Genomic DNA, 24,157 nt, shown 5'->3' on the forward strand with positions numbered 1-24,157 from the left:
AATGCAGATTTTTCTTTTTTTATTATCTGAGAATTTCGGGGTTTTTTTAAACTAGGATCCCTGGCAATTACTAAACATTCAGCTGAAACACGAATCAATCAATTGTCCATTTTCTTTAATCAAGGAAAACCCTTGAGAACACATTCTCATTTCAATAACGCTTTGTTACCAGACTGTGCCTTTTAGAAAGTGCTCCATTTGTAGCCCAAAGTAATACGCTACCCATAATGCAATGCACATCATATCCACAGATATTGATGCGTGTTATAGTTACAATGTTTAGCAACAATGATGTAAATACTAAAGGCTGTGTATCATAGACCTTAGTATTTTGCTTAAAAATATTGTTAATACCTTAAAAACTATTGTATATATACATAATTGTAGTCAAAAGTTTACCCCAATGGAAATTTATCATTTCTAGAAATCTGTATATATATACAGAATCGCAGCCAGCCATGAAAAATGACGAGGCGCTTGCCCGTGCGCATTGCAATATTAATAAGCTGTATTTGCTAAACTGCGGGCTGCCAAGGGAATGTATTATTCCTTGTTATTAGGCTGATATGTACTTCTTTCTAATCAACAGTATTACTTTGCCTCACATATATGGACAATCAACATATTTCATATGAAACCCATTCGGTGCTAAAAACAAATAATTCACCTTGTTTCACTCTGTAGGTGGCACCATTTTACCCCCTAACTTTCATCCAAAGTTGTGTCAGATTGAACATTCCCTTCAACACAAAACAGTCTAGTTCAGCTGGCAGATTTTTACAGTGGAATCATAATAAAGCCCAAACCCAGGATAGAGTGGCTCAGTGAATGTGGTTTGGAATCTGTGCAGGAGGGTCATTGTGTCAGATACTCCATAAAAGGACAGCGTGTCGGCATTAAAATCCAGATACACTCCTATTCTGGAGGAGTGGGGGGCATTTATTGCAGTTTCATTGTTATTGTGCCGGGCAATGTAACTGAAACCAGAGTAGAACAAACACCACGACTTGTCATTGAATCCAAAGCCACAGGAACCATCCCCTCCTTTCCTGCTGATTCCTTTATATGTGACTCCTATAGAAGCCCCTCTCCCACTCAACCTAATCTCCCAGTAACAGCGAATCCCAGACAAACCCTCTCTGCAAAGCAATTGGGTCCGGCTCTCAAATCTCTCTGGGTGAGCAGGATATCTCTGGGTCTCTTTCAGGCATGTCACCTTTCTGTTCCCTTCAGACAGACAGAGGTTTCTATGCGCTGTGTTGGGGTCCAGTGTGAGCTGACAGGAATCTGATTGAAGAGAAGAGGAAGGGTAGAGGAGAGACGGTTAGAAAAGTCAAATCACTGAGAAAATCAACAGTCACTATCTGCCGCATCCTCAAATCACTCCCTCCTCCCTGCTTCATCAGTCTCTGCTCCCTCCTTTATGCTTCCTCCTTACTGCTCCCTCCTCCCTGCTCCCTCCTGTATGCTACTTCCTCCCTTCTCTGTCCTCCATGCTCCCTCCTCCCTCCTCTATGCTCTCTCCTCCCTCCTCTATGCTCCCTCCTCCCTGCTCCCTACTACCTCCTATATGCTCCCTCCTCCCTGTTCCCTTCTTTATGCTCCCTCCTCTCACCTGCATGCACCCTGCTGCATCCTCTCTCCTCCCTTTTCCCTGCTCCATTCTCTATGCTCCCTCCTCCCTGCTCCATCCTTCATGCTCCCTCATCCCTCCTCTATGCTCCCTCCTCCCTCCTTTATTCTCCCTCCTCCCTGCTCCCTCCTGTATGCTCCCGCCTCCCTACTCCATGCTCCCTCCTCCCTCCTGTATGCTCCCTCCTGTATGCTCCCTCCTCCGTGCTCCCTTCTCCCTGCTCCCTCCTCCCTTTTCCCTTATTTATACTCCCTCCTCTCTCCTTTATGCCCACTCCTCCATGCTCCCTCCTGTATGCTCCCTACTCCATCCTCCCTCCACCCTGCTCCCTCCTGTATGCTCCCTACTCCCTGGTCCCTCCTTCCTCCTGTATGCTCCCTGTTCCCTCCTCCCGCCTGTATGCTCCTGTGACAGGATGGACCGAGGTTTGAGACTCAGAGACAGTGTAAAGTTCAAAAATAAAGTTTTTAATTCACAAAAATACAAAATAAACAGGCACAAGGGCCAAACAAAAAGGTTTTAAACATAAAATAAACACAAAACAAAAAGCAAAACTTACAAAATAAATCTTCCAGGCTGGGCGTTGCCTTCACTGGTCAAAAAAAACACAGCACACACAAACACACTTCTTCTCTTCTAGAACTCTCCTTCAACTCTCTCCCCAGCCAGGGCCTCTCCCCTGGCTTTTATTCCCTGTGGCTGGAGCCCAATGAATCAATAATTGCTAATTAGTCAATTAGGGCTCCAGCCACATTCTCACATGTTTTCCTGGCAGGGAGGAATTTTAACCCCCTCCCTGCCAGTCCCAACATTGATCATAAAGACGGGGCAGTACCCCATCACATATCCCCCCCCTTGTGCCAAGCACAACATGGCCTAAATGGCCACCTCCCCCCTCAGTCTCAGTCCCGGAAGAGGGGGAAGCACAGTGTCCATGGGGGTGGCCATGGTGGGACGTCCGGCACCACCCAATTCTTCGTGGCCGGCAGCTCCCTCTTCCGGGGCTCCGGCCACACACCATCTTGCCGCGAAAGTGCCGCTGGGGGAGCTGGTCTCCTGACCTCCCTCCCCCTCTTCATGGCCAGCAACTCCCCTCCGTGGGGCTCCGGCAATAGTGTAGCAACCCCAGGCGAAGCAGGATCCCCGAAGACCCCAAGCGACGGCAGCAGCAGCGGACCCTCGGGAGGCGACGGCAGCAGCAGCGGACCCTCGGGAGGCGACGGCAGCAGCAGCGGACCCTCGGGAGGCGACGGCAGCAGCAGCGGACCCTCGGGAGGCGACGGCAGCAGCAGCGGACCCTCGGGAGGCGACGGCAGCAGCAGCGGACCCTCGGGAGGCGACGGCAGCAGCAGCGGACCCTCGGGAGGCGACGGCAGCAGCAGCGGACCCTCGGGAGGCGGAGACGGGAACGGCGGCCCGGCTCCCTCTGGTGGCGGAGGCGGGAACGGCGGCCCGTCTCCCTCTGGTGGCGGAGGCGAGAACGGCGGCCCGGCTCCCTCTGGTGGCGGAGGCGGGAACGGCGGCCCGGCTCCCTCTGGTGGCGGAGGCGGGAACGGCGGCCCGGCTCCCTCTGGTGGCGGAGGCGGGAACGGCGGCCCGGCTCCCTCTGCTGGCGGAGGCGGGAACGGCGGCCCGTCTCCCTCTGCTGGCGGAGGTGGGAACGGCGGCCCGTCTCCCTCTGCTGGCGGAGGCGGGAACAACGGCTCGTCTCCCTCTGCTGGCGGAGGCGGGAACGGCGGCTCGTCTCCCTCTGCTGGCGGAGGCGGGAACGGCGGCTCGTCTCCCTCTGCTGGCGGAGGCGGGAACGGAGGCCCGTCTCCCTCTGCTGGCGGAGGCGGGAACAACAACAACAACTCGTCTCCCTCTGCTGGCGGAGGCGGGAACAGCAACTCGTCTCCCTCTGCTGGCGGAGGCGGGAACAGCAACTCGTCTCCCTCTGCTGGCGGAGGCGGGAACAGCAACTCGTCTCCCTCTGCTGGCGGAGGCGGGAACAGCAGCTCTTCTCCCTCTGCTGGCGGTGGAGGGAGAAACAGCTCCGGTTGTTCCCCATCTGCTGGCGGTGGAGGGAAGACAGCTCCGACTGTTGCCCCTCTGCTGGCGGTGGAGGGATAGACAGCTCCGACTGTTCCCCCTCTGCTGGCGGTGGAGGTGGGAACAGCCTATATTCTTCCCCTGCGGGTCCCTTCAGCCCTGGGCCTGTGGGCTTCCCCTTCTCGGGCCGTGGACGCACCGACTCCTCCCGCTCGGGCCGTGGACGCACCGACTCCTCCCGCTCGGGCCGTGGACGCACCGACTCCTCCCGCTCGGGCCGTGGACGCACCGACTCCTCCCGCTCGGGCCGTGGACGCACCGACTCCTCCCGCTCGGGCTCCTCCCTCTCGGGCTGTGGACGTTCGGGCTCCTCCCTCTCGGGCTGTGGACGTTCGGGCTCCTCCCTCTCGGGCTGTGGACGTTCGGGCTCCTCCCTCTCGGGCTGTGGACGTTCGGGCTCCTCCCTCTCGGGCTGTGGACGTTCGGGCTCCCCCTCTCTGGGCGACGGCAGCGGCCCCCCCTCTCTGGGCGACGGCAGCGGCTCCCCCTCTCTGGGCGACGGCAGCGGCCCCCATTCTGGCTCTCGGGACGGCGGCTCCTCCCCTTCTGGCTCTCGGGACGGTGGCTCCTCCCCTTCTGGCTCTCGGGACGGCGGCTCACCCCTCTCTGGCTCTCGGGACGACGGCTCCATCCCTTCTGGCTCTCGGGACAGCGGCTCCTCCCCTCCTGGCTCTCGGGACAGCGGCTCCTCCCCTTCTGGCTCTGGGGACAGCGGCTCCTCCCCTTCTGGCTCTCGGGACAGCGGCTCCTCCCCTTCTGGCTCTCGGGACAGCGGCTCCTCCCCTTCTGGCTCTCGGGACAACGGCTCACCCCTCTCTGGCTCTCGGGACGATGGCTCACCCCTCTCTGGCTCTCGGGACGATGGCTCACCCCTCTCTGGCTCTCGGGACGATGGCTCACCCCTCTCTGGCTCTCGGGACGACAGCTCCACCTTCTTTATTGGAATGATTGGGGCGTCTCCCATATCTACCGCCAGGTAATTAATGACCATCAGGGCCAGCTCTGCGAAGGACGCCGGGTGATGCTGTTCCTCCCACTTTTCCCACCTCCCCCCATCTCGACGCCACAGCGTGTTGATAACTATGGGGAGGTCGTGGAAGAGGTCCGCCTCAGGGTGCATCAACCAGTCCCATATTTCCTGGGATGGTGGTGAAGGCGGTGATGTAGGAAGTGGTGGGGTGGCTGCCGAGGGCGGGGTTTGCAGCTGCTCCTGGTCCCGATTGTGGGGGCATCCTGCCCAGTTGTGGCCATCCACCTCACAGTACCCACACCAGTCAGCTGGTAGCCCATCTGGACAGGACCTCCACCGATGATCCTCCTTCCCGCACCAGGAGCACCAGGGGAAAAGACTGGCTGGGTCCTCCAGCTGGGGTGGCTGTTGTTGCAGCAGCCTACATTTCTTCGGCTGCTGCTTCTCCTGCCTTTGCCGCTGTCTGCTCTTCCCCATTTTCCAAAAAAAAAAAAAACTCCCAAAATTCAAGAAAAAAAAAAAAAATTACTGCTCTGAGACTCCAGGTGGCGCTCTCCCGTTTCTGACACCAAATGTGACAGGATGGACCGAGGTTTGAGACTCAGAGACAGTGTAATGTTCAAAAATAAAGTTTTTAATTCACAAAAATACAAAATAAACAGGCACAAGGGCCAAACAAAAAGGTTTTAAACATAAAATAAACACAAAACAAAAAGCAAAACTTACAAAATAAAGCTTCCAGGCTGGGCGTTGCCTTCACTGGTCAAAAAAAACACAGCACACACAAACACACTTCTTCTCTTCTAGAACTCTCCTTCAACTCTCTCCCCAGCCAGGGCCTCTCCCCTGGCTTTTATTCCCTGTGGCTGGAGCCCAATGAATCAATAATTGCTAATTAGTCAATTACGGCTCCAGCCACATTCTCACATGTTTTCCTGGCAGGGAGGAATTTTAACCCCCTCCCTGCCAGTCCCAACATTGATCATAAAGACGGGGCAGTACCCCATCACAGCTCCCTACTCCTTGCTCCCTCCTCCCTGCTCCATGCTCCCTCCTCCCTGTTTCCTTCTTTATGCTCCCTCCTCTCTCCTGCATGCACCCTGCTGCATTCTCTCACCTCCCTTTTCCCTGCTTCATTCTCTATGCTCCCTCCTCCCTGCTCCCTCCTTCAAGCTTCCTCCTTTATGCTCCCTCCTCCCTGCTTTTTTATAGACAAGAATCTTTAGACTGTAATGTTTAAGGTTGATAATCAGTAGATTTGATCTATAATTCTTACTTGAGATTGATTTCTGACTTTGGATAAGTTCTCTCTTTTTATTTTTCTGTCTTCAATAAACTGTTGCTGCTATTAATTAAACCCTCTTGCTGTTTGATTGTTTTGTTCATTATAATTCCTCAATCTTATCAAATTTCTTCAATTGGAACCAATCAAATGCAGCTCTGCATACAATTACAGTTCACTTAAAGTTCCTACAGGGTATGTGTTTCCATTTTACCCACTCAGACCCCTTGCTTACTAAATATCTTCAATAGAATATCATCCACTCTTCAAATATCTGTCTAATATTTTAATGAGCAATCCATCCCACAAGTGCAGTGATACTGCAATATACATTTACTACCAGCACAGGATGACTGGGAGGGATACTGTTCATTTTACCCCACAACTGGTTTCACATGCATTGTACATGGATTAAAAGATGGGATGATTATCTATTCAGGGATACCAAGATATTTAGGGAGAGAAAGGTCTGAGTGGAAAAACAGGCAACAAATGCCCCTCTCCCAGTCATTCTGCATGTATTCATCTGAACCAATACTTGTTGGAGAGGAGTGTAGATTAATTGGTTCACAATTACTAATAAATAATAATAATTTCTGCCCTCAAGCTCCACCCCTCCCTGTTCTGTAGTGTTAGCTTTTCTCACAATGGAGTGACACATCTTTCAGTCAAATGTTTCAGTGAAAACAGACTTACATTTTAAAAACTCAGCTCTGTTCCTTGGCTCTGGAGCCTGCAGACTGTAAACTGCAACTTCATTCACTGGGCAGAAAAAAGAGAGAAATAGAATTGAAACATACAACAGTCATTGTCTGCCCCATCCTCAAATCACTCCCTATTCCCTCCTCCCTCCTGTGTGATCCCTCCTCCCTCTCCTCTGATCCCTCCTTCATGCTCCCTTCTCTCTGTTCTCTCCTCCCTCCTCTTTACTCCCTCCTCTATGCTCCCTGCCTTTTTATAGACAAGTATATTGACTGTAATGTTTAAGGTTGATAATAGATTTGATCTATAATTCTTACTTGAGATTAATTTCTGACTTTGGATAAGTTCTCTCTTTTTATTTTTCTGTCTTCAATAAACTGCTGCTGCTATTAATTAAACCCTCTTGCTGTTTGATTGTTTTGTTCATTATAATTCCTCGATCTTATCAAATTTCTTCAATTAGAACCAACCAAATGCAGCTCTGCATACAGTTACAGTTCACTTAATGTTCGTACAAGGTATGTGTTGCCATTTTCTCCACTCAGACCCCTTGCTTACTAAATATCTTCATTCCTCTCCATCACATATCTTTGCCCAACAGTGCGGTGTCCATATTAGGACACCCTTGCGCATCAAACATACAGCAGTCATTGTCTGCTCCATCCTCACATCACTACTTCCTCCCTGCTCCCTCCCTCCCTCCCCCAGTCATTCTGCATGTATTCATCTGAACAAATACTTGTTGGAGAGTAGTGTAGATTAATTGGTTCACAATTACTAATAAATAATAAAAATTGCTGCCCTCAAGCTCCACCCCTCCCTGTTCTGTAGTGTTAGCTCTTCTCTCAATGAGACACATCTTTCAATCAAATGTTTCAGTGAAAACAGACTTACATTTTAAAAACTCAGCTCTGTTCCTTGGCTCTGGAGCCTGCAGACTGTAAACTGCAACTTCATTCACTGGGCAGAAAAAAGAGAGAGAAATAGAATTGAAACATGTGGATGAATACACAACACACACAATACTCCAAACAGCAATCTGCCATGCTCTTAATCTTTAAACACAAGGTGCATCTGTTCAGTTTATCAGTGTAGCAAAGGACCCAGCTAACTCCACCCTCACAGGAATCTTTCACACAAGAACTAGTCTAATAAATATCCAGCAAATCTATCACTGAGGCGTTAGGGCCTTCCAAAAAGAGAGAATGTCTCTGGAGATAAAATGCTTTACTGGAAGAAAAGCCTTACCTTTGAAACGTCTGTCACTGCTCCTAGACCCCAGGGTATAAACTGCTGTTTCATTCACTAAATAAAATACAGAAAACTGTTTTAAATACAAACAGTTGGAATACAAACATGACCTCCAATTCCTATAAATCTTTGATAAGAAAGTGCAGGACTATAAGTTAGCATCCTATACTGCGTTGTTTAATGTTTGAATCCCTCTGTCTCTGTTTGAATGCTATTGTGTTGTTTTCTCATGTAATGTCTTTAGAAACTCTCTTCCTTCCTGCTATCATCACACGGGATGTCACTGTAAATGAGTTGGGACGTTTCAACCTGAGGAAATCATTTGAAATAAAACATCTCCTTCTACCCTCCTCCCTTCTCATTCTTCCCTGCTGCCTCCCTCCTCCCTGCTGCAATATTCATATAGTCAACAATCTGCGAGATGTCTTTATTAATGTCTTGCAAGTCCTGTCCCTCCTCAATCCATGGTATATTTGAGAAATCTCTACCAAAGGAATCTATTTCACACCAACCTGTTGTGGTTATTTTCACTAATTCCCCCTTGCAGAAGTCCTCAATATGGTCTTTAAGTACAGATACAGCTTTCCTCACAGCCCCAAAAGAGATGCCTGTATTGACAGTAATGCTGGGTAAGTCTCCAGCTTTAGGAGGGGCACATAGAGACTGGAAATTCTACAACAGGAAAGTGGAGAAAAGGAGTTTTTAGTGAAACAGAATGGGGTCCAAAACATTCCTGGGGAAAAGCAAGTATTCATTCAATTGGAGAGGTCTGTCTGAAACCGTCCCAGTTATGGACTTGAGATTTTCTAACAAGCAGTGATGTTACCTGTAGAAAATGGATGTGATCCTCTGTCTCTGAAAGCTGTTTCAGCTCAGCGTTTCTCCTCCTTAGCTCAGCAATCTCCTGCTCCAGTTTCTTCATGAGTCCTTCAGCCTGATTCACTGCAGCCTTCTCGTTAGCTCCAATCAGCTCAATAACCTCAGTGTGGATCTTCTTAATGGATCGGATCAGCTCAGTAAAGATCTTCTCACTTTCCTTTATTTCTATGCATGCAGATCTCTGAGTGAAAGAACACAGTAGAGGAGACAGGGTTAGAATTGATATCAAAAACACATCAGGCATAGACAGTAAACTTCTGTAGATGTGTTCCAGTCCATCTGTTTATAATAATAATAATAATAATAATAATAATAATAATAATAATAATAATAATAATAATAATAATAATAATAACAACCCCCTCTTGTCAATACCGACTTTCAGTGACTCCACAGCCTGTTTCAGCTCCTCAGTTTCTTTCAGTCTCTCCTGGATTCTTTGTTGTATTTCTGTCAGTGTCTTTCCCAGCTGCATCTGTGTAGAAACACAGTGACACAGTGACATTTCTGACAGGGCATTGAGTGATATCCTGTCACACTCAATACAGACTATTTCAGAGCAGGCTGTGTTTTCACACCTCTCTCCCCTTCATATGGCGTTAGATTAACGATACACACATTATGCACACAGATACCCTAAGGGTCGAATGCAGCAGTGTGGATTAACCACTAACCCAGATTAAATCAAGGATTATATTTGAATCATGTTTCACAAAACTTTAAACCAGGATTTAGATGTAATCCTTGTTTAAAAGTAATCCAAGGTTAAACATTTAAAAGATTAAAATATAATGACATTGCATTTTAATCCATGTTTAAATGTGATAGGTGAATCAAATTTAAACCTTCCTTGGAGGTGGTTTAAACTTGGACAAAGGCAGCAGTTTCAGACAACATGTGTGTATAGTAGTAAGATACAATACCATCTAGTGCACAGCTGCCAGCAATACAAAAAGACACTTGATCCACAGTAGCTGTCCACTAGATGGTACTGTTTCATACTAGTAACAGTGAATGATGGCTGATCTAGCATGTGTTACATGTTTGTTTTGTTAAGCACCTAAGAAACTGAAGCAGCTTTCTCTTTAATGGATATTTAGGGCTTCTGATTTCTGGTTTTATCCGATAAACACAGATAAAACAGCACTGATACAAAACAATGAAATCAGTGTAAAAAATGCCTAAATACACAAAATCCCCAGAAGAATGAGCCCGTGACCAGAAGGACTTCACTGTGGAAGAGAGCAAAGGAAAGAGGGGACTAGTAAAGTGGTCCAAAGAAATGGTAGATTTTAACAAACAAAATCCCAAATAGATTATTAAATTTCGTTTCAAACTAACTTAAACATATCTATTTTAATCATGTAAAAATGTGTTTTAACGCACTGCTCTGGCCTGGTTCTCCTCCTACCTCTCCAACCGCACTTACCAGGTAACCTGGCGTGGAGCAACCTCCACACCTCACCCTCTCTTAACTGGAGTCCACCAAGGGTCAGTCTTGGGTCCTCTCCTGTTCTCTCTCTACACCCGCTCCCTGGGCCCCCTCATCGCATCCTATGGTTTCTCATACCATTTCTATGCTGATGATGCTCAGATTTTCCTCTCCTTCCCCACCTCTGACTCCACCATCTCCTCCCGTATCTCTACCTGTCTGTCTGCTATTTCTCCTGGATGCACTCGCATCACCTCAAACTCAACCTCTCTAAATCTGACCTCCTTTTCTTTCCCTCCTCCTCCCCCTCCTCTGATCTCTCTATCTCTGTTCCTCTGGCATCTACCACACTCTCTCCCTCTTCCTCCACTAAGAACCTCTGAGTCACCCTGGACCCCTGCCTCTCTTATTCCCAGCACATCTCCACTCTGGCACGCACTTGCCGATTCTTCCTGAGCAACATCCGAAGAATCCGACCCTTCCTCACCAACTACGCTACCCAGCTCCTGGTCCAGGCCCTGGTACTCTCCCGCCTAGACTACTGCAACTCCCTCCTGGCTGGCCTCCCTGCGTCCGCCACCCGTCCACTCCAGCTCATCCAGAACTCTGCTGCCCGCCTGGTGTTCTCTCTGCCTCGCTTCGCCCACGCTACTTCACTACTCCGCTCACTCCACTGGCTCCCGATCACCACTCACAACCAGTTCAAGACTCTTGTACTAGCCTACAGATGCCTTGACCAGATTGCACCCAGCTACCTCCAGACCCTCTTCTCTCCCTACACCCCCGCTCGACCTCTCCGCTCCGCCTGCACTAGAAGACTGGCTCTACCTCCGCTATGCTCCCCTGCCTCCAGAGCCCGCTCCTTCTCCACCCTTGCTCCGCAGTGGTGGAATGACCTTCCTACAGATGTCAGGACTGCCCAGTCTCTGACCACATTCCGGCGCCTCCTTAAGACTCACCTCTTCAAACAGCACAGCAAATACAGTTATTGTATTTCTTGCTCTTATTGTATTACTTGTATTGTAACACTTGAAATGTATTTGCTTACGATTGTAAGTCGCCCTGGATAAGGGCGTCTGCTAAGAAATAAATAATAATAATAATAATATAAAAAACACTAGGAATACAAATCATGCTAATTTTACACTACAAATTCCAATGCACCACAAAACAGCTGAACAAATCCTTCTTACCCTGTGAGGCAGGGCTGAGGTCCTGCACGTGTAAACAGTTTTCATTTGATTGTAAATCATGTTTTTGATAATCAAGTGTGTGCTAGATATGGCAGGACATATTCAAATCCAGGATTTTAATCCCACCCAAGTCTAGAGAGGAGGTGTCAGGGAGACTGTTCCTGGAGCAGGACCTCCTTTCTTGTTTGGTCAGCTTTTATTTTCTAGTTGTTTTCGAGCAGTGTTTTGTTTTGAATGTTTTGTGGTTTTTGTATCAAAGAAAACCTCCTGTGTCTCTCCTGTCAATCAGCGATACCCACACCCTTAACAATGCCCCTGCTACACCCTGAAATACATTGTAGTACATCATAGTTTAGAAAGAGCAATTAAAAAACTAGGGCTCTTTAAATAGATATTAATATACAATTAAAATCTGATCTAATGTGAAACTGGATAACCTAGTAAACAGACATGTTAAATATCCCTGGGAATTCTTATCTTCTAGGATAGCTACAAGGAAATGGTTCAAACCCTTACCTGTTTCCCACTCCTTTCTGTCTCAGCTGAGACTGTATCATGGCTCTTGTGTTCCTTTTCTGTACACAGCCAGCAAATACACATCTGATCTGTTCTGCAGAAGACTTCCAAAACCTTTTGGTGTTCAGCACAAAGCTTCTGCTCCAGATTTCCAATTGCATTGATCAGCTTGTGCCTCTTTAATGCAGTAACCTCACTGTGAGACTTGACGTGTGTTTCACAGTAAGAGGCCAGGCACGTCAAACAGGATTTCACAGCTTTGAACTTTCTCCCAGTGCAGAAATCACACGGCACATCTCCAGGTCCAGCATAACTTTGAGCAGGACGAGGATTGAGTCCTGTCTTCTTTAATTCCTCCACAAGTTCGGCCAGCATGGTGTTTCTGCGCAGAACAGGTCTTGGGGTAAAGGTCTCTCTGCACTGGGGGCACCTGTAGACACCTGTATGATCAGTGTGATCCCAGCAGTTCTTAATACACCCCATACAGTAACTGTGTCCACATGGAATAGCGACTGGGTCCTTCAATATCTCCAGACACACTGGACAGCTAAATTGGTCATGCGCTACCAGAATATTCGCTTCTGCCATTTCTGCTGCAGTGAGACAGAGAGACTGACGATTTCACAAGAAACGAAACTTCACTGCGCTGATTTCCTGGAGTTGTGTAAAGCTCTGAGAGGCGGGGTTTGGGACTGAGGCCAGGTTTAGACAAGCAGGGGGAGCAGAAACTGCAGAATCAGATACTCTATGAAACTGTTTCTAAATCCACCAACAAATATTACAATGTTAAGATTAGGAATGAAACAACTGATATTAACAACTGTTTAATATCACGGCTGAAGAGTCTGACTTTGTGTTTTAGCTCCAAACCTATAATATGTAAAATTAAGGAATGTTCTGTTACACGTATGTTTTTGATGACGGTTTGAACGGCATCTCGTTACTTTAGTAACGCCTTACTGTAATAATATTACTTTAGTCATTAACGAGGTAATGTAACGCGTTTAGCTTTTAATGGCAGTAAAAACATTACAGTTACTTTCCAAACAATAAACGCGCTTGCCTCGTTCTCTTGTCTCTGCTGCGCAGCTACATCGGTTGTCTTTTCTTGTTTCAAAGCCAGTATATTTCAGTGCGGTTATAACCGTAAACGTGACGCGCTCTTTATTATTTATTTATTTATTTTTAATACTTTATTTAGGAAGGCCATGTGAGCTACAAGTAGCTCGTTTACAAAGGCGTGCTAGAAATAACAGCAGCAGGTTACAGGTTTCAAAAATAAAAATAATAAAAACGCATAATGACAAGACAATACACAAAGTACACATCAGATTTACACAGCACACACACAAGGCGTGTTTAAGCACTAGAACGACAGTTTTTTTTTTTTTTAATTCCCACAGGGGATGTCAGGTCTCAGTCCTGCGGGTAACAGCTTCCAGTCTGTAGCAGCAGAAAAAAACGAAAGACTTTCTTCCCGCGGCACTTTTTCCAGACGGTATATTAAAGTATTGTGTGTCTCAGACATTACGATAGGCTGTATTTACAGGTAAACTCAGAAACAAGCTGTTTAAATAAACTGGTAATGTGTTGTGTGCCCCTTTAAAGAGAATCCGATTCCAGTGATAATTCCTTGTGTTAGCAGGCGATCGCAAGTTTAATGTAGAATACGCGCTGCAGTGATGCGCTAGCGGAGTACACGGGAGCACACAGATACACATCCTGTTACACATTGTATCGATCTTCTTCAGCGATTCCTCACTAGCAGACCCGCAGATCACATAATTATAGTCTAGAATAGGGAACACAAGTAACTCATTTAAACCTTGCTGTCAAGCTTACACAGTGGCGCTGACCACACAATCCTCCAAGCTTCCTTCCAATTTTACTACATACATCTTTAATGGGTTTTTCAAATTGAAGAGTTGTGTCAATATAAACCCCTAGATATTTAAAAGTGTCAGCTCTCTCCAATGCTGAGGTATTACAAGCAACAAGAGAAACAAAATTCTAAAAGGATACACATGTTCCTAATGTTATAAATATTTTCAATTCACGGGGTAGAATCTTAATGGGGCATATTGATATAGCGCGAATATTAAAAACAACACATCCAATTCTCTGCATGCTGCCACATCAGACCTTCACACAGCGAGGTGTGAAAGATTAAACACAAAAAAATATCAATATAAGAATTTAAAATCAGTCAAATATAAATGTAGTCCATAAACAACAAACATTTCAGTTCTTGTCCTGTCCCTGTATATTTAGGGATTCACAAAGCCCAGAAAACACGTATTTGTCTGCTGATTGCTCTAATTCAACCTTATTGGTTTCTCTCTTTCATAGTATTAGGTTAATATCATTCATGCAGTGACAGGTTGGGGGAGGGATTTCCAGATCTCTCATTTGTCACAAACAGTAACACTTAAGCAGCTCTGTGCTGCGCATGCGCGGGCCAATAGCAAGGCTCCTGCATGGTAATACGTGTTACTAGAAGGGAGAGCTAGCCTTGAGCTTTGCAGCATAAAACAATACATTTGAATGGTCTTTATGCGAAAGAGCTATTCGTCCAACATTGTGCCCCACACCCACCTTTTTATACTTGATGGCACTTCTGATTTGAAGCAGAGAATGTACAAAAGACACATTGGGCAAACATTTGTTTACATTTTTGAATTTCATTCACGCAGACGTGTAGGCTTTTCTACACATCCATCCCTTTTGTGGAACAGCTCACATGTCGCAAATGCAGGAATCTCGACTGTGTCGTTTCTGGGAGTGGGAGGGCTGCGTTCGCGCTCTCCCCTGGTGTTATAGTCAAAGTTAAAAACACAGCTATTGAAAGCAATTAGCGATTATTCTACATATCTCCAGCAGGTGGCTCTGTCAGACTGGGAATTAGATTTTGTTTTTTCTTTCGGAGCGTATAATGTTCTAGAAAGTACCTAAGTGTTTTATGTACATGTATTGTGAAGTGTTACATATTGAGAAGACAAAGTAACGAGTCAGCGGCACGTGTATCAAAGTTACAAAGTTGCTAATATTAAGAAGACGCGGTTCAGCGGTCCAGTTTAAAAAATAGTGTTTCAGCGCTGTACAGACGTTATATGTCGTTATCCGTTATTGATTCAGCTTTATTTAGAGGATTGCCTTTACCTTGTTTTAATTTCCCGTTCCTCTGAGATACAAATCTACCAGCTTTACATCATTTTTTGTAACGTATTCTTATTTTGTTGATCATTAATGCACATTTCTGTACTGTGGGTGTTGTCGAGCGATTGAAAACGAGACATTTTGTGTTTGAATTGAAAGTGATGGTCTCGAGGAGTCGAATGTGTCGCAATAAGCCTTCATCCATGTATCATGTAACCACATGTATGCTGTCTCTAACTGGAGGAGAGGGACCCTTGCAGTACTGCTCAGCCTAAAGAACCACACGAGCTGTTTGAAAGGGGGATTTATTTTGTAAAATAAACATCAAATTGGTTTCAGGGCATACAGTCCTCCAACGGCAACACAGCTCAGTACAGCTGAGATCCATTACAATACTGCTGCAGATTCAACCTAAAAGATGGTAATATACAAAATGGATGCCTTTGAGAACTTAACACTTTCAATGCCAACGCGTGGCTACTACTTTGTGAACATACAATTTCGCAAGAATCTAACGGCACTTTTAAATACCACCTTGAGAACGCCCGATCTCGTCTGATCTCGGAAGCTAAGTAAGGTCGGGCCTGGTTAGTACTTGGATGGGAGACCGCCTGGGAATACCCGGTGCTGTAAGCTTTTCTTTCTGCAGCTTGACAGGGGGCGCTATTTCCCTTGTTATTTATGTTACTAACCTGGAAGCTGTAAAGATAAACATCGTTTTCTTTTTTGTTTTTTATTGTCCCATCCCACACAGGAACAAATATGATAGTTTAATATGTTGCACACACCATTCTTAATTCCTCAATTCGTGACGAAATGTGACCCAGAAAGTTAAAAACAGTACATAAAATAAAATAGAATAAAAAAGATGTATAGGGACACCGACATGCATACAGAGATATTATTATTATTATTATTATTATTATTATTATTATTATTATTATTATTATTATTAATAATAATAATAATAATAATAATAATAATAATAATAATAATAATAATAATACAGTATTGAACATGCCCCCTGCTGGAAGCTTCTGGGAGAGCTGTCAATTTGTTGTCCTGTGCGTGAGTGTAGTGCTGCTTGAAAACTCCCGCCCCGCGCTGGATTGAAACTGGACATTTACATAACCTGTGCAGGGAGGTGCTGTTTCCCTGTATTTTACTTCATGGCTCACATTTCTTAAAGAGTAAGGGTTTCTGCATGGATCACGTGTGTTAGGTTTAATTTCGAGGTTTATGTTTTGTTTTATAGTTGTTTTTAATGATCTTTTGGAATACTGAAGTTATTACAGTAATGATGCTGTGCACAATGGTAGGAGTAGCTGTGTGTGTGTGTGTGTGTGTGTGGTCCTGTTGGATGTGCCTAATCTTGTTCTGTCTAGGAAACAGACAGCTAATTTAGGGACAAACGAATAATACAGTAATAAGCTACATCTGTAAACCTTAACCAGTCTAATAAACAGATGTTTTCTGCTTATTATGCAAAGGCTGCCCTTCGAATCGGTGATATCATGGGGCAAGTTCATCATAGAAGAGGGGTTCTTGGTCTCAGTTCAGCTCCTCCTACATGGCACAAGGCAGCCTCAACTCAACAGAGGAAGCTGGTGGTCAACGAGGTGCAAAAACAGGAGGAGGATGAGGTGCGTAAAGGCCGTTTCCCAGGTCAAGCAGGGAGAATGGATGAGATGGGAGAGTGTGGAACAACGCAAGATTGGCTGGCAAGACCTATGTACAATGGAACAGAGCAGGATCAGTTTCCTCATCAGGTCAACATATGATGTTCTCCCATCACCACAGAACCTAAACCTCTGGGTAGGAGAGGATCCCTCATGTCCTTTGTGTTCATCACCTGCAACATTAAGGCACATTTTGACAGGATGTAAGGTGACTCTTAGCCAAGGACTGTTTACTTGGCACCATGACCAGGTGCTGCATTGTTTGGCCTTAGCATTGGAAGACGAGCGTAACATGACCAATAAGTTGCCACCAGTTCCATCAAAACATTAGACACAAAAGACAACATTCCTCCACCCAGGAGAGCAACCACCAAGAAAAGGTGTTAAAACCAAGCCTCTCCCAGGACAACTGGAAGCTGTTGGTCAACGGCTTATTTTTCCACCGATAGCATAGTGCCTGCTCACTAGTGGGTACTAAACACTTTAGATTGTAAATCTTCTAATGCGCACATTTCATTGAAAATGCCTCACAGATTGTCAAAAATTGAGAAAACCCCAAACTCAAGGGGGCGCTGCAAGAGAACCAAAATTTGCAGACCCTTATTAGATATATTTGGAATCTGACATCCAGATAAAAGAGAGGTTCTTTGCTGAGCTTTCTAGACCGTCCAGAACCCTCTCAGCAACCATACATAGATAGTGTTTTGAAGCCTAACAAAGTAGTCTGTAGTTTCCAATTTTTTTTGGGATAACATTTGTATTACAGTATTGATCTTTCTGATATCTGGCACACGTATTCAGAGCATCATTCTGATGTCAGAACACTTTGAATGGTGTTTCTATGCCAAGGGGTTGCTGAATTAGGGTAAAGAAGGTAGAAAACGAGTAGTATTTCATAAGAGTTTTTCTTCCAGGTTCTATGGGAGGGTCCTACAGCCAAACCACTGAAGCTACAGGTCAGAGATTCGGTATGCACAATCTACTGTACACAAGGGTAGTCTGTACCAACTTCCATTCTGTTAGACCTAAAGATGATAAATTAATAGCCCTCCAAAAATGCTGAAAAGATGTGTGGTCATTATTCTCAATGGAATTCGGCATCTGGTCGATATGGATTAGCAAATATGACCCTCTGTCCTGTTTATTACGTCACTAATAAATCAAAATATTTTAAGCGTGTAAACTGTTGTCCTGGAAACAATGCACGATAGCAGGACTAACTAATAATAATAACAAACCTGGGGGGCTTCAAATGGATGTTTGAAACATGCAAGTCTCTGTTCATACAGGCAGCCCTCTCCCTGCATTCACTGCAAAATAATATTATTATTATTATTATTATTTATTTCTTAGCAGACGCCCTTATCCAGGACGACTTACAGTCATAAACAAAAATACATTTCAAGAATCACAGTACAAGTATTAATATAATTAAGAGCAAGATAAATACAATGACTTTGGTTCAAGAAAGTACAAGTGTGACAAAATACGATTCAATATCAGAGCAGATAACAGTGTCAGTGATAGTTACATCAGGATATAATTAAATACAAAATACTACAGATTAAATAACACTTGACAGATTACAGTACTCTAAAGTACAGGATTAAATGCAGTAAAATAGGGGCAGATAAGAGCAAGTAAATCGCATTAAGGAAGGTGATAAAGTGATCAGAGGGAAAAACAGAGGAGTTCTATAGGTGCTGTCTGAAGAGGTGATTCTTGAGGAGGTGCCGGAATGTGGTCAGGGACTGGGCAGTCCTGACATCTGTAGGAAGGTCATTCCACCACTGCGGAGCGAGGGTGGAGAAGGAGCGGGCTCTGGAGGCAGGGGAGCGTAAAGGAGGTAGAGCCAGTCTTTTAGTGCAGGCGGAGCGGAGAGGTCGAGTGGGGGTGTAGGGAGAGATGAGGGTCTGGAGGTAGCTGGGTGCAGTCTGGTCAATATTAGACTTGCATTGTTATGTCTACATGGTAACACAAACATACTGGTCTCGTATGGGAACTCCCTTCTTCTTATTGTCGTTTCTGCCAAAAGTTACAAGTGCTGCTACATTTGTAAGCAATCGATGTAAAGTTTCCAGTTGGGTAGCTCTCGCAGGTGAGGTGTGCTTTTAAGGATCTGGCCGGGGATTTCCTCACTGGGACACTGGGGAGCTCATATTATTTATTTTCTTAGCAGACGCCCTTACCCAGGGCGACTTAGAGTTGTGATTGTATTTTGTAATTTGTGTTTTGTGACTGTATTTTTTATTAATATTGTGTTTAAAATACAGGGAAAATCACAAAATATACAGTTTTCTATATGCTTTCACATAAAATATATAATATATCTCATCATGATGGGATTATGATCTTAATGTCATCAACAACATATAATGTTGTGTCAATCATTTATTTCCTCATTAATAACATAGTTTTGTGGGAGGTTGATTAATACATTTAAACACAATGACGTTGAAAGACGCTGTGATGCATTTCCTAATGCAGCCCGGTATTTCAGTAAGTCAAAAAAATAACTACAAACGGGGGTAGCATACTTGAGACTAGTTTACAAAATGTTTTCACAGCTGTGCAACGGCGTGTGTGCGGCTGATAGAAGATTTCTGGGTGCGTTCACGGGGATCATTCAGAGCAGATTCTGTGCAGACTCTGACTGATTTATCCAATGGGTGCGTTCACAGAGCTCATTCTTAAAAGATCATTGGTTAAACTGGTCAGAGTCTGCACTGAATCTGCATTTAACTTGTTAAAACCCCAGCCCCTCACAGACAATTTCCGCCTGGGGGGCTGTGCCCTTCAATAAATCACAATATCTTCTAAAGTATAGACAGCACAGGCATGGTTCAGGGCTTGAATTCAAGGTAACCCCTTGGGCATCAGGACTAAAACCTCAGGTGTTATAAAAGTCTTACTCAGTACCACACTGGAAGGAGATATCCAGAAAAAATACATAAAAAAACAACAAACGCTTTTCATTTTTTTATGTTCTATAGTCATTTTTTCAACTTGGAGCATATGAAAAGAGCCAGATTTTTTTCCAGTGCTTCACCAACATGTCTACTATACTGGGTAAAAAAAATAGAACTGTTTGAACAAAGGCATCAAATTCTACAGGAGTTTTTACAAACCTCTCCAAACCTCTCCAAAAATGAACATTGTGTAAATCTTTATGTCCAGTGATACACTAGTTTCTTGAGCAAGTTCTAACAGGGAGAATAACTTCTGGCACCTCACATGCTATCCATTGCCACATGAATTAGATTTTGTAATCCTCTTTTTTTTTTTTGTCCAATATTTCATTCAAAAGGTGGCCTTTTTGGAGAGCTTTGTGGTGCCCGAAATGTATCCATGATGAGTATTCATGACAAATCCTCTCAATCCATATGCCACAACTGTCAGGCACATTGCTCTCACATAACTGTCTGTTTGTGCAGGAGAATTGCTACTGAGACTTTTCTGAAGCTCTGAATTTTCAGTACTTGATTCTGTATTTTTGTACAGTATTTACTTCAAATCAAATATTTTCTTTTTCAAACACTGAATACAACTGAACAAAAACCTAATAACACCACGAACTGTGCAAAATGAACAAATGAACTACTTACAACCACAAAGTGCTAAAACCTGAAAAAAACAAACATGAACTGTACAAAATGAACAAATAAATTACTTACATCCCTAAGTTGCTATAAAGTCTTTTTTTCCTAACGCATGTGCCGTTTCTTGAAGCAGTTTCTGTCCACAATGACACATAATGGCACATCACAGGCTTCGCATTTCCAGGGCGTTTTGTTCCTGAGTTTCCCTTCATTGCACAAAGCACAGTGTCTACGCCCGAAGGAGGTCTTCATGGAGGGGTCGAGTTCCTTGCCCTCTGTAATGGCTACAGGGACACAGAGTTTACCTGTACTCACACTGGCCTCCTGCTCCACAAGCCCGATGTCCACCAGCTGCTTGCATAGCTCCTCTCTAAACGTTTTGTGTGAAAGTGCCTTTGTAGTTTGAGCCTGTGCCAATTCCTTATGGAGCAAAAAACTGTTGACAACAGCAATGTCAATGAAATGATAAAAAATGTTCTTGTACCACTTTTGGGTTTTCTGTGCCATGTTGTAGTACTTTATAAGGGCATCTGACAAATCCACCCCTCCCATGTGCTGATTGTAGGCCTTTACAGGAGTAGGAACAGGAACATTCCGCATTCCCCAAGTCCCATCTTCATTCCTTACCCGTCTCTGGACTTTGTCTCCTGTGTACACTTTATGAATGGAACTGCACATCGTCACTTCACGTGTATCCATCCACTTGGTGTACAGCAGTTTGTCACTTCGTATCCAGCGAATTGTCCCCCTATCAGCTTTTTTAGGGAGGGCGTTCTCTTTTGTCCGTGGGAAGCCCTGAAGAATTTCTCTAATGGTCCCACATGCTCCAAATTTGAGCTTGTAAAGGTCCCGAAACAGTGTTGTGCTGGTGTAGAAATTGTCAACATACACATGGTACCCTGTGCCTAAGTATGACACCTTTATGAGGTTCATAACGGAGTCATAACTCAGTCCTTTCCCAGAATCTGATTTGGATTTTCCTGTGTAGATGGCATCAGCCAGCACGAACAGCTTGAAGCCCCATTTTATCGGCTTTGCTTTCATGTACTGCTTGAACCCGATCCTGGCTTTTGAGGCCACCATGCGTTCATCAATTGAAAGGTTCTGTCGGGGGTGGTAGTATGCCTTGCAGGACAGGAGGAGGGAATCCAAGAGGGGTCTGAGACGGAAGAGGCGATCGTGTTGTGGAGTTCCTTTCTTCTGATCATTCTCTTTATCTTCCTCTGGGTCACTTATGTGCAGAGTCCAAGCGATGGCTTCATATCTCTTCCTGGACATCACAGTGTGACAGAATGGGATTCCATAAGGCCTACGTGGACTCCAGTAATCCCTCACGGTGTGAGTTGTCAGTAGCCCCATGAAAATTAGGATTCCTAAAAACTGGTAGAGCTCCTTGATTGAAACTGGATCCCACTGGTATTTTTTCCCCTGGGCCTGCTGCTTTTTTCCATTTTTATTTGTGTTTGTACACAAAGATTGAACGACGTTCATGCTGAAGTAAAGCTGGAAGAGGTCTAGCGGGGAATACTTTTTTGAAGTATCCAGTTGTGCTCCAGGTGCTCATGCAGGACAGAAGCAGTGCTGCACAGGTTCGACGTCGTCCTCAGTTACAAATTTCCACCTCTCCTCAGGGTCTGAGGTTGTGGGGGTGGGGGTGCTTGCCCGCCTGCTCTCAACTGGTCTTGCAGGCATGCTTGAGGTGATATAAGGGAGAGGGGTGGGAATGGATCGTCTCCTTTTCTGCTGAGAAACATCAAAACTCTCACTTGTTGAGAGGGGAGGGTTTTCTTCAGTGTCCTCACTGAAAATAAAAAGTGAAATGTATTGAAAATTAGAATAACATTTCCATTATCAATATCAATGAGCAACAGATTCAAGCACAGTATTTGCCCTGCTGAGAGGTGAACATTGATTACTGGATAAAGGTGTCTGCTAAATGTCTACAATAATAATACTAATAATAATGAGATTGCAGAGAACTTGGCTGCTCTCAAATCAAGCTGCCAGACTAAAAACACCTCAGTTCCTTTCATCTTTACTTTGATTGGCAAACAATGGAACTGAGTGAGTGATTGTTGGGGCAGGCAGACAGCTTATCTTGAAAGGCTAAGAAAACCTACACTGTCTCTAGGTGAGTAACATCACTCCTTGTAATCATGGAATTATAAAAAAAAACAAAGTTTGCTAAACACTCCCATGCAATAAATCAGTGAACATCAATGAGAAAATAATAAAGAGGGTCAGGAAGCAACTATTATTTCTTACATCTTTTATTGCATGTACAGATCAGAGACTGTATAGAGCAGCACAGCACAGATGAGACATGGTGTTGCTAAAAAATTGTTAAAAAAAAACGTATTTCTATGTGTCCCTTGAGAGTCAAATGGTTGCATTTTCTAATAACATACTTACAGTAAAAAAAATGCATATTGAAAATTATGCATCATAATAATAATAATAATAATAGTAATAAAATGTAGTGTGGATCCATTATACTTACAAATCCTGAAGAGGATCCAATCCATCTTCAAATGCTGCTTCAGACATTGAATCAGCGCTCTCCAACCCAGAAAGTTGATCACTTTCGCCGTCACTTTCACTACTATCCATCTCCTCCAAATCTTCAGAAACACTGAATCGACTTTGTTCGGGATGCTTTGGAACACTGCTCCACATTTTGTTCGATTTTACAAATTTTACAAATTAAAAAATGATCAGAAAATGTTAAGAAACCGTGATCCGTTGTGCGTAACGCAGGGCGCTTGCTTGCAATAGATGTGGCTCTGTTTACTTCGCACATCGATTGCTCTGTAATGGATTGGACTACAAACGTCAAGTCAAGGTATGATTGGACAGCTTGTGACCTCCCCTACAACGTGATCAGGGAGATTTGACCGTCATCAGATAGTTGTAAGACCAGAGCAGCAAAACGCACAGCTAGTCGATCGCAGTAGTTTTTGAAGCATGGGGTATTAGGCACATTGCCAAGGGGATATCTCAGCGGTGAAATGACGGATTTGAAAAATTCCTTCGCTGTTTGACGGTAAGAAAACAACGATTTTGATATTGAGTCAGCTTTTTTTCTCTTTTGCTTTTGTATAATATTACAAATGATTTATGAAATATAATGTGTAATTGCAGTACCATGTTGTATGAATACATTCATTTTAATACACTTACAGTGTGTGTGTGTGAGTTAATTCAAAACTAAATTTAATGTACAAATGAATAAAATATCTAACTTGTGTATTTTGTGTTGAATGTGCTGCCCTTCTCTCTTTTAGTATTGGCCCTTCATTTCCTAAAAAATGAAAAAATATATACAGCATCTTTATTAAATTCATTTAGTTTGATGTATTATGTGCTTGTGAATATGTTATAAGGGATTCTAAAAATGGGTATGATTGGCTGGCATATATTATAATCAGCTTATTAAAAGTTTACAATTTTCCACCTACATTCTCACAAAGGAAAATATGGTAATATATACATTTATTTTTCAATACTTCAAATGCCATTTGCACAGCTAAAGATTAAAAAAGTACTTCCTACAAGTTATACCAGCAAAAAAAATATTGTGTAATTCAACTTAAAGGGTATACCTGGGAGGTTTGGGGAAATAAGTAAACATTACTACTTACAAATCAATTTCCTCATTTGAGTTAAAGGGTTAAAGGATTTTTTTCTGTGTCACATGTTCCCATGTGTTGCAACAACTGCTTAGAACATAAGAACATAAGAAAGTTTACAAACGAGAGGAGGCCATTCAGCCCA

General features: G+C 44.2%; 2 protein-coding genes and 1 pseudogene across 2 annotated transcripts; 1 reads left to right on the forward strand and 2 right to left on the reverse strand.

Moving 5' to 3' along the window:
• On the reverse strand, nt 1-12,640 carry LOC131723199 (tripartite motif-containing protein 16-like). Its single transcript, XM_059016730.1, has 6 exons — nt 11,950-12,640; nt 9,188-9,283; nt 8,756-8,989; nt 8,442-8,601; nt 7,573-7,638; nt 1-1,287 (listed from the first exon to the last, which is right to left on the reverse strand). The coding sequence occupies exons 1-6, from the start codon at nt 12,535-12,537 to the stop codon at nt 758-760; spliced, it is 1,674 nt and encodes a 557-aa protein (XP_058872713.1). The 5' UTR covers nt 12,538-12,640; the 3' UTR covers nt 1-757.
• A 2,984-nt stretch (nt 12,641-15,624) lies between these two features.
• On the forward strand, nt 15,625-15,741 carry LOC131723227 (5S ribosomal RNA; annotated as a pseudogene).
• Nucleotides 15,742-18,127: 2,386 nt separating this feature from the next.
• Nucleotides 18,128-23,350, reverse strand: LOC131723180 (piggyBac transposable element-derived protein 4-like). The gene is made up of 2 exons (XM_059016688.1): nt 22,884-23,350; nt 18,128-22,184 (listed from the first exon to the last, which is right to left on the reverse strand). The coding sequence occupies exon 2, from the start codon at nt 21,872-21,874 to the stop codon at nt 20,489-20,491; it is 1,386 nt and encodes a 461-aa protein (XP_058872671.1). The 5' UTR covers nt 21,875-22,184; nt 22,884-23,350; the 3' UTR covers nt 18,128-20,488.
• Nucleotides 23,351-24,157: the final 807 nt, after the last annotated feature.

Source organism: Acipenser ruthenus, chromosome 53, assembly GCF_902713425.1.
Source record: "Acipenser ruthenus chromosome 53, fAciRut3.2 maternal haplotype, whole genome shotgun sequence".
Taxonomy (NCBI): Eukaryota; Metazoa; Chordata; class Actinopteri; order Acipenseriformes; family Acipenseridae; genus Acipenser; species Acipenser ruthenus.

What these genes read in the sequence shown, in the direction of transcription:
- LOC131723199 (XM_059016730.1), bottom strand. Translation starts at nt 12,537, where the DNA reads ATGGCAGAAGCGAATATTCTGGTAGCGCATGACCAATTTAGCTGTCCA. An exon ending in ATCACATCCATTTTCTACAG is followed by an intron (nt 8,602 to 8,755) that starts GTAACATCACTG and finishes TTCCTGTTGTAG; the next exon opens with AATTTCCAGTCTCTATGTGC. An exon ending in CAGAGCTGAGTTTTTAAAAT is followed by an intron (nt 1,288 to 7,572) that starts GTAAGTCTGTTT and finishes CTCTTCAATCAG; the next exon opens with ATTCCTGTCAGCTCACACTG.
- LOC131723180 (XM_059016688.1), bottom strand. Translation starts at nt 21,874, where the DNA reads ATGAACGTCGTTCAATCTTTGTGTACAAACACAAATAAAAATGGAAAA.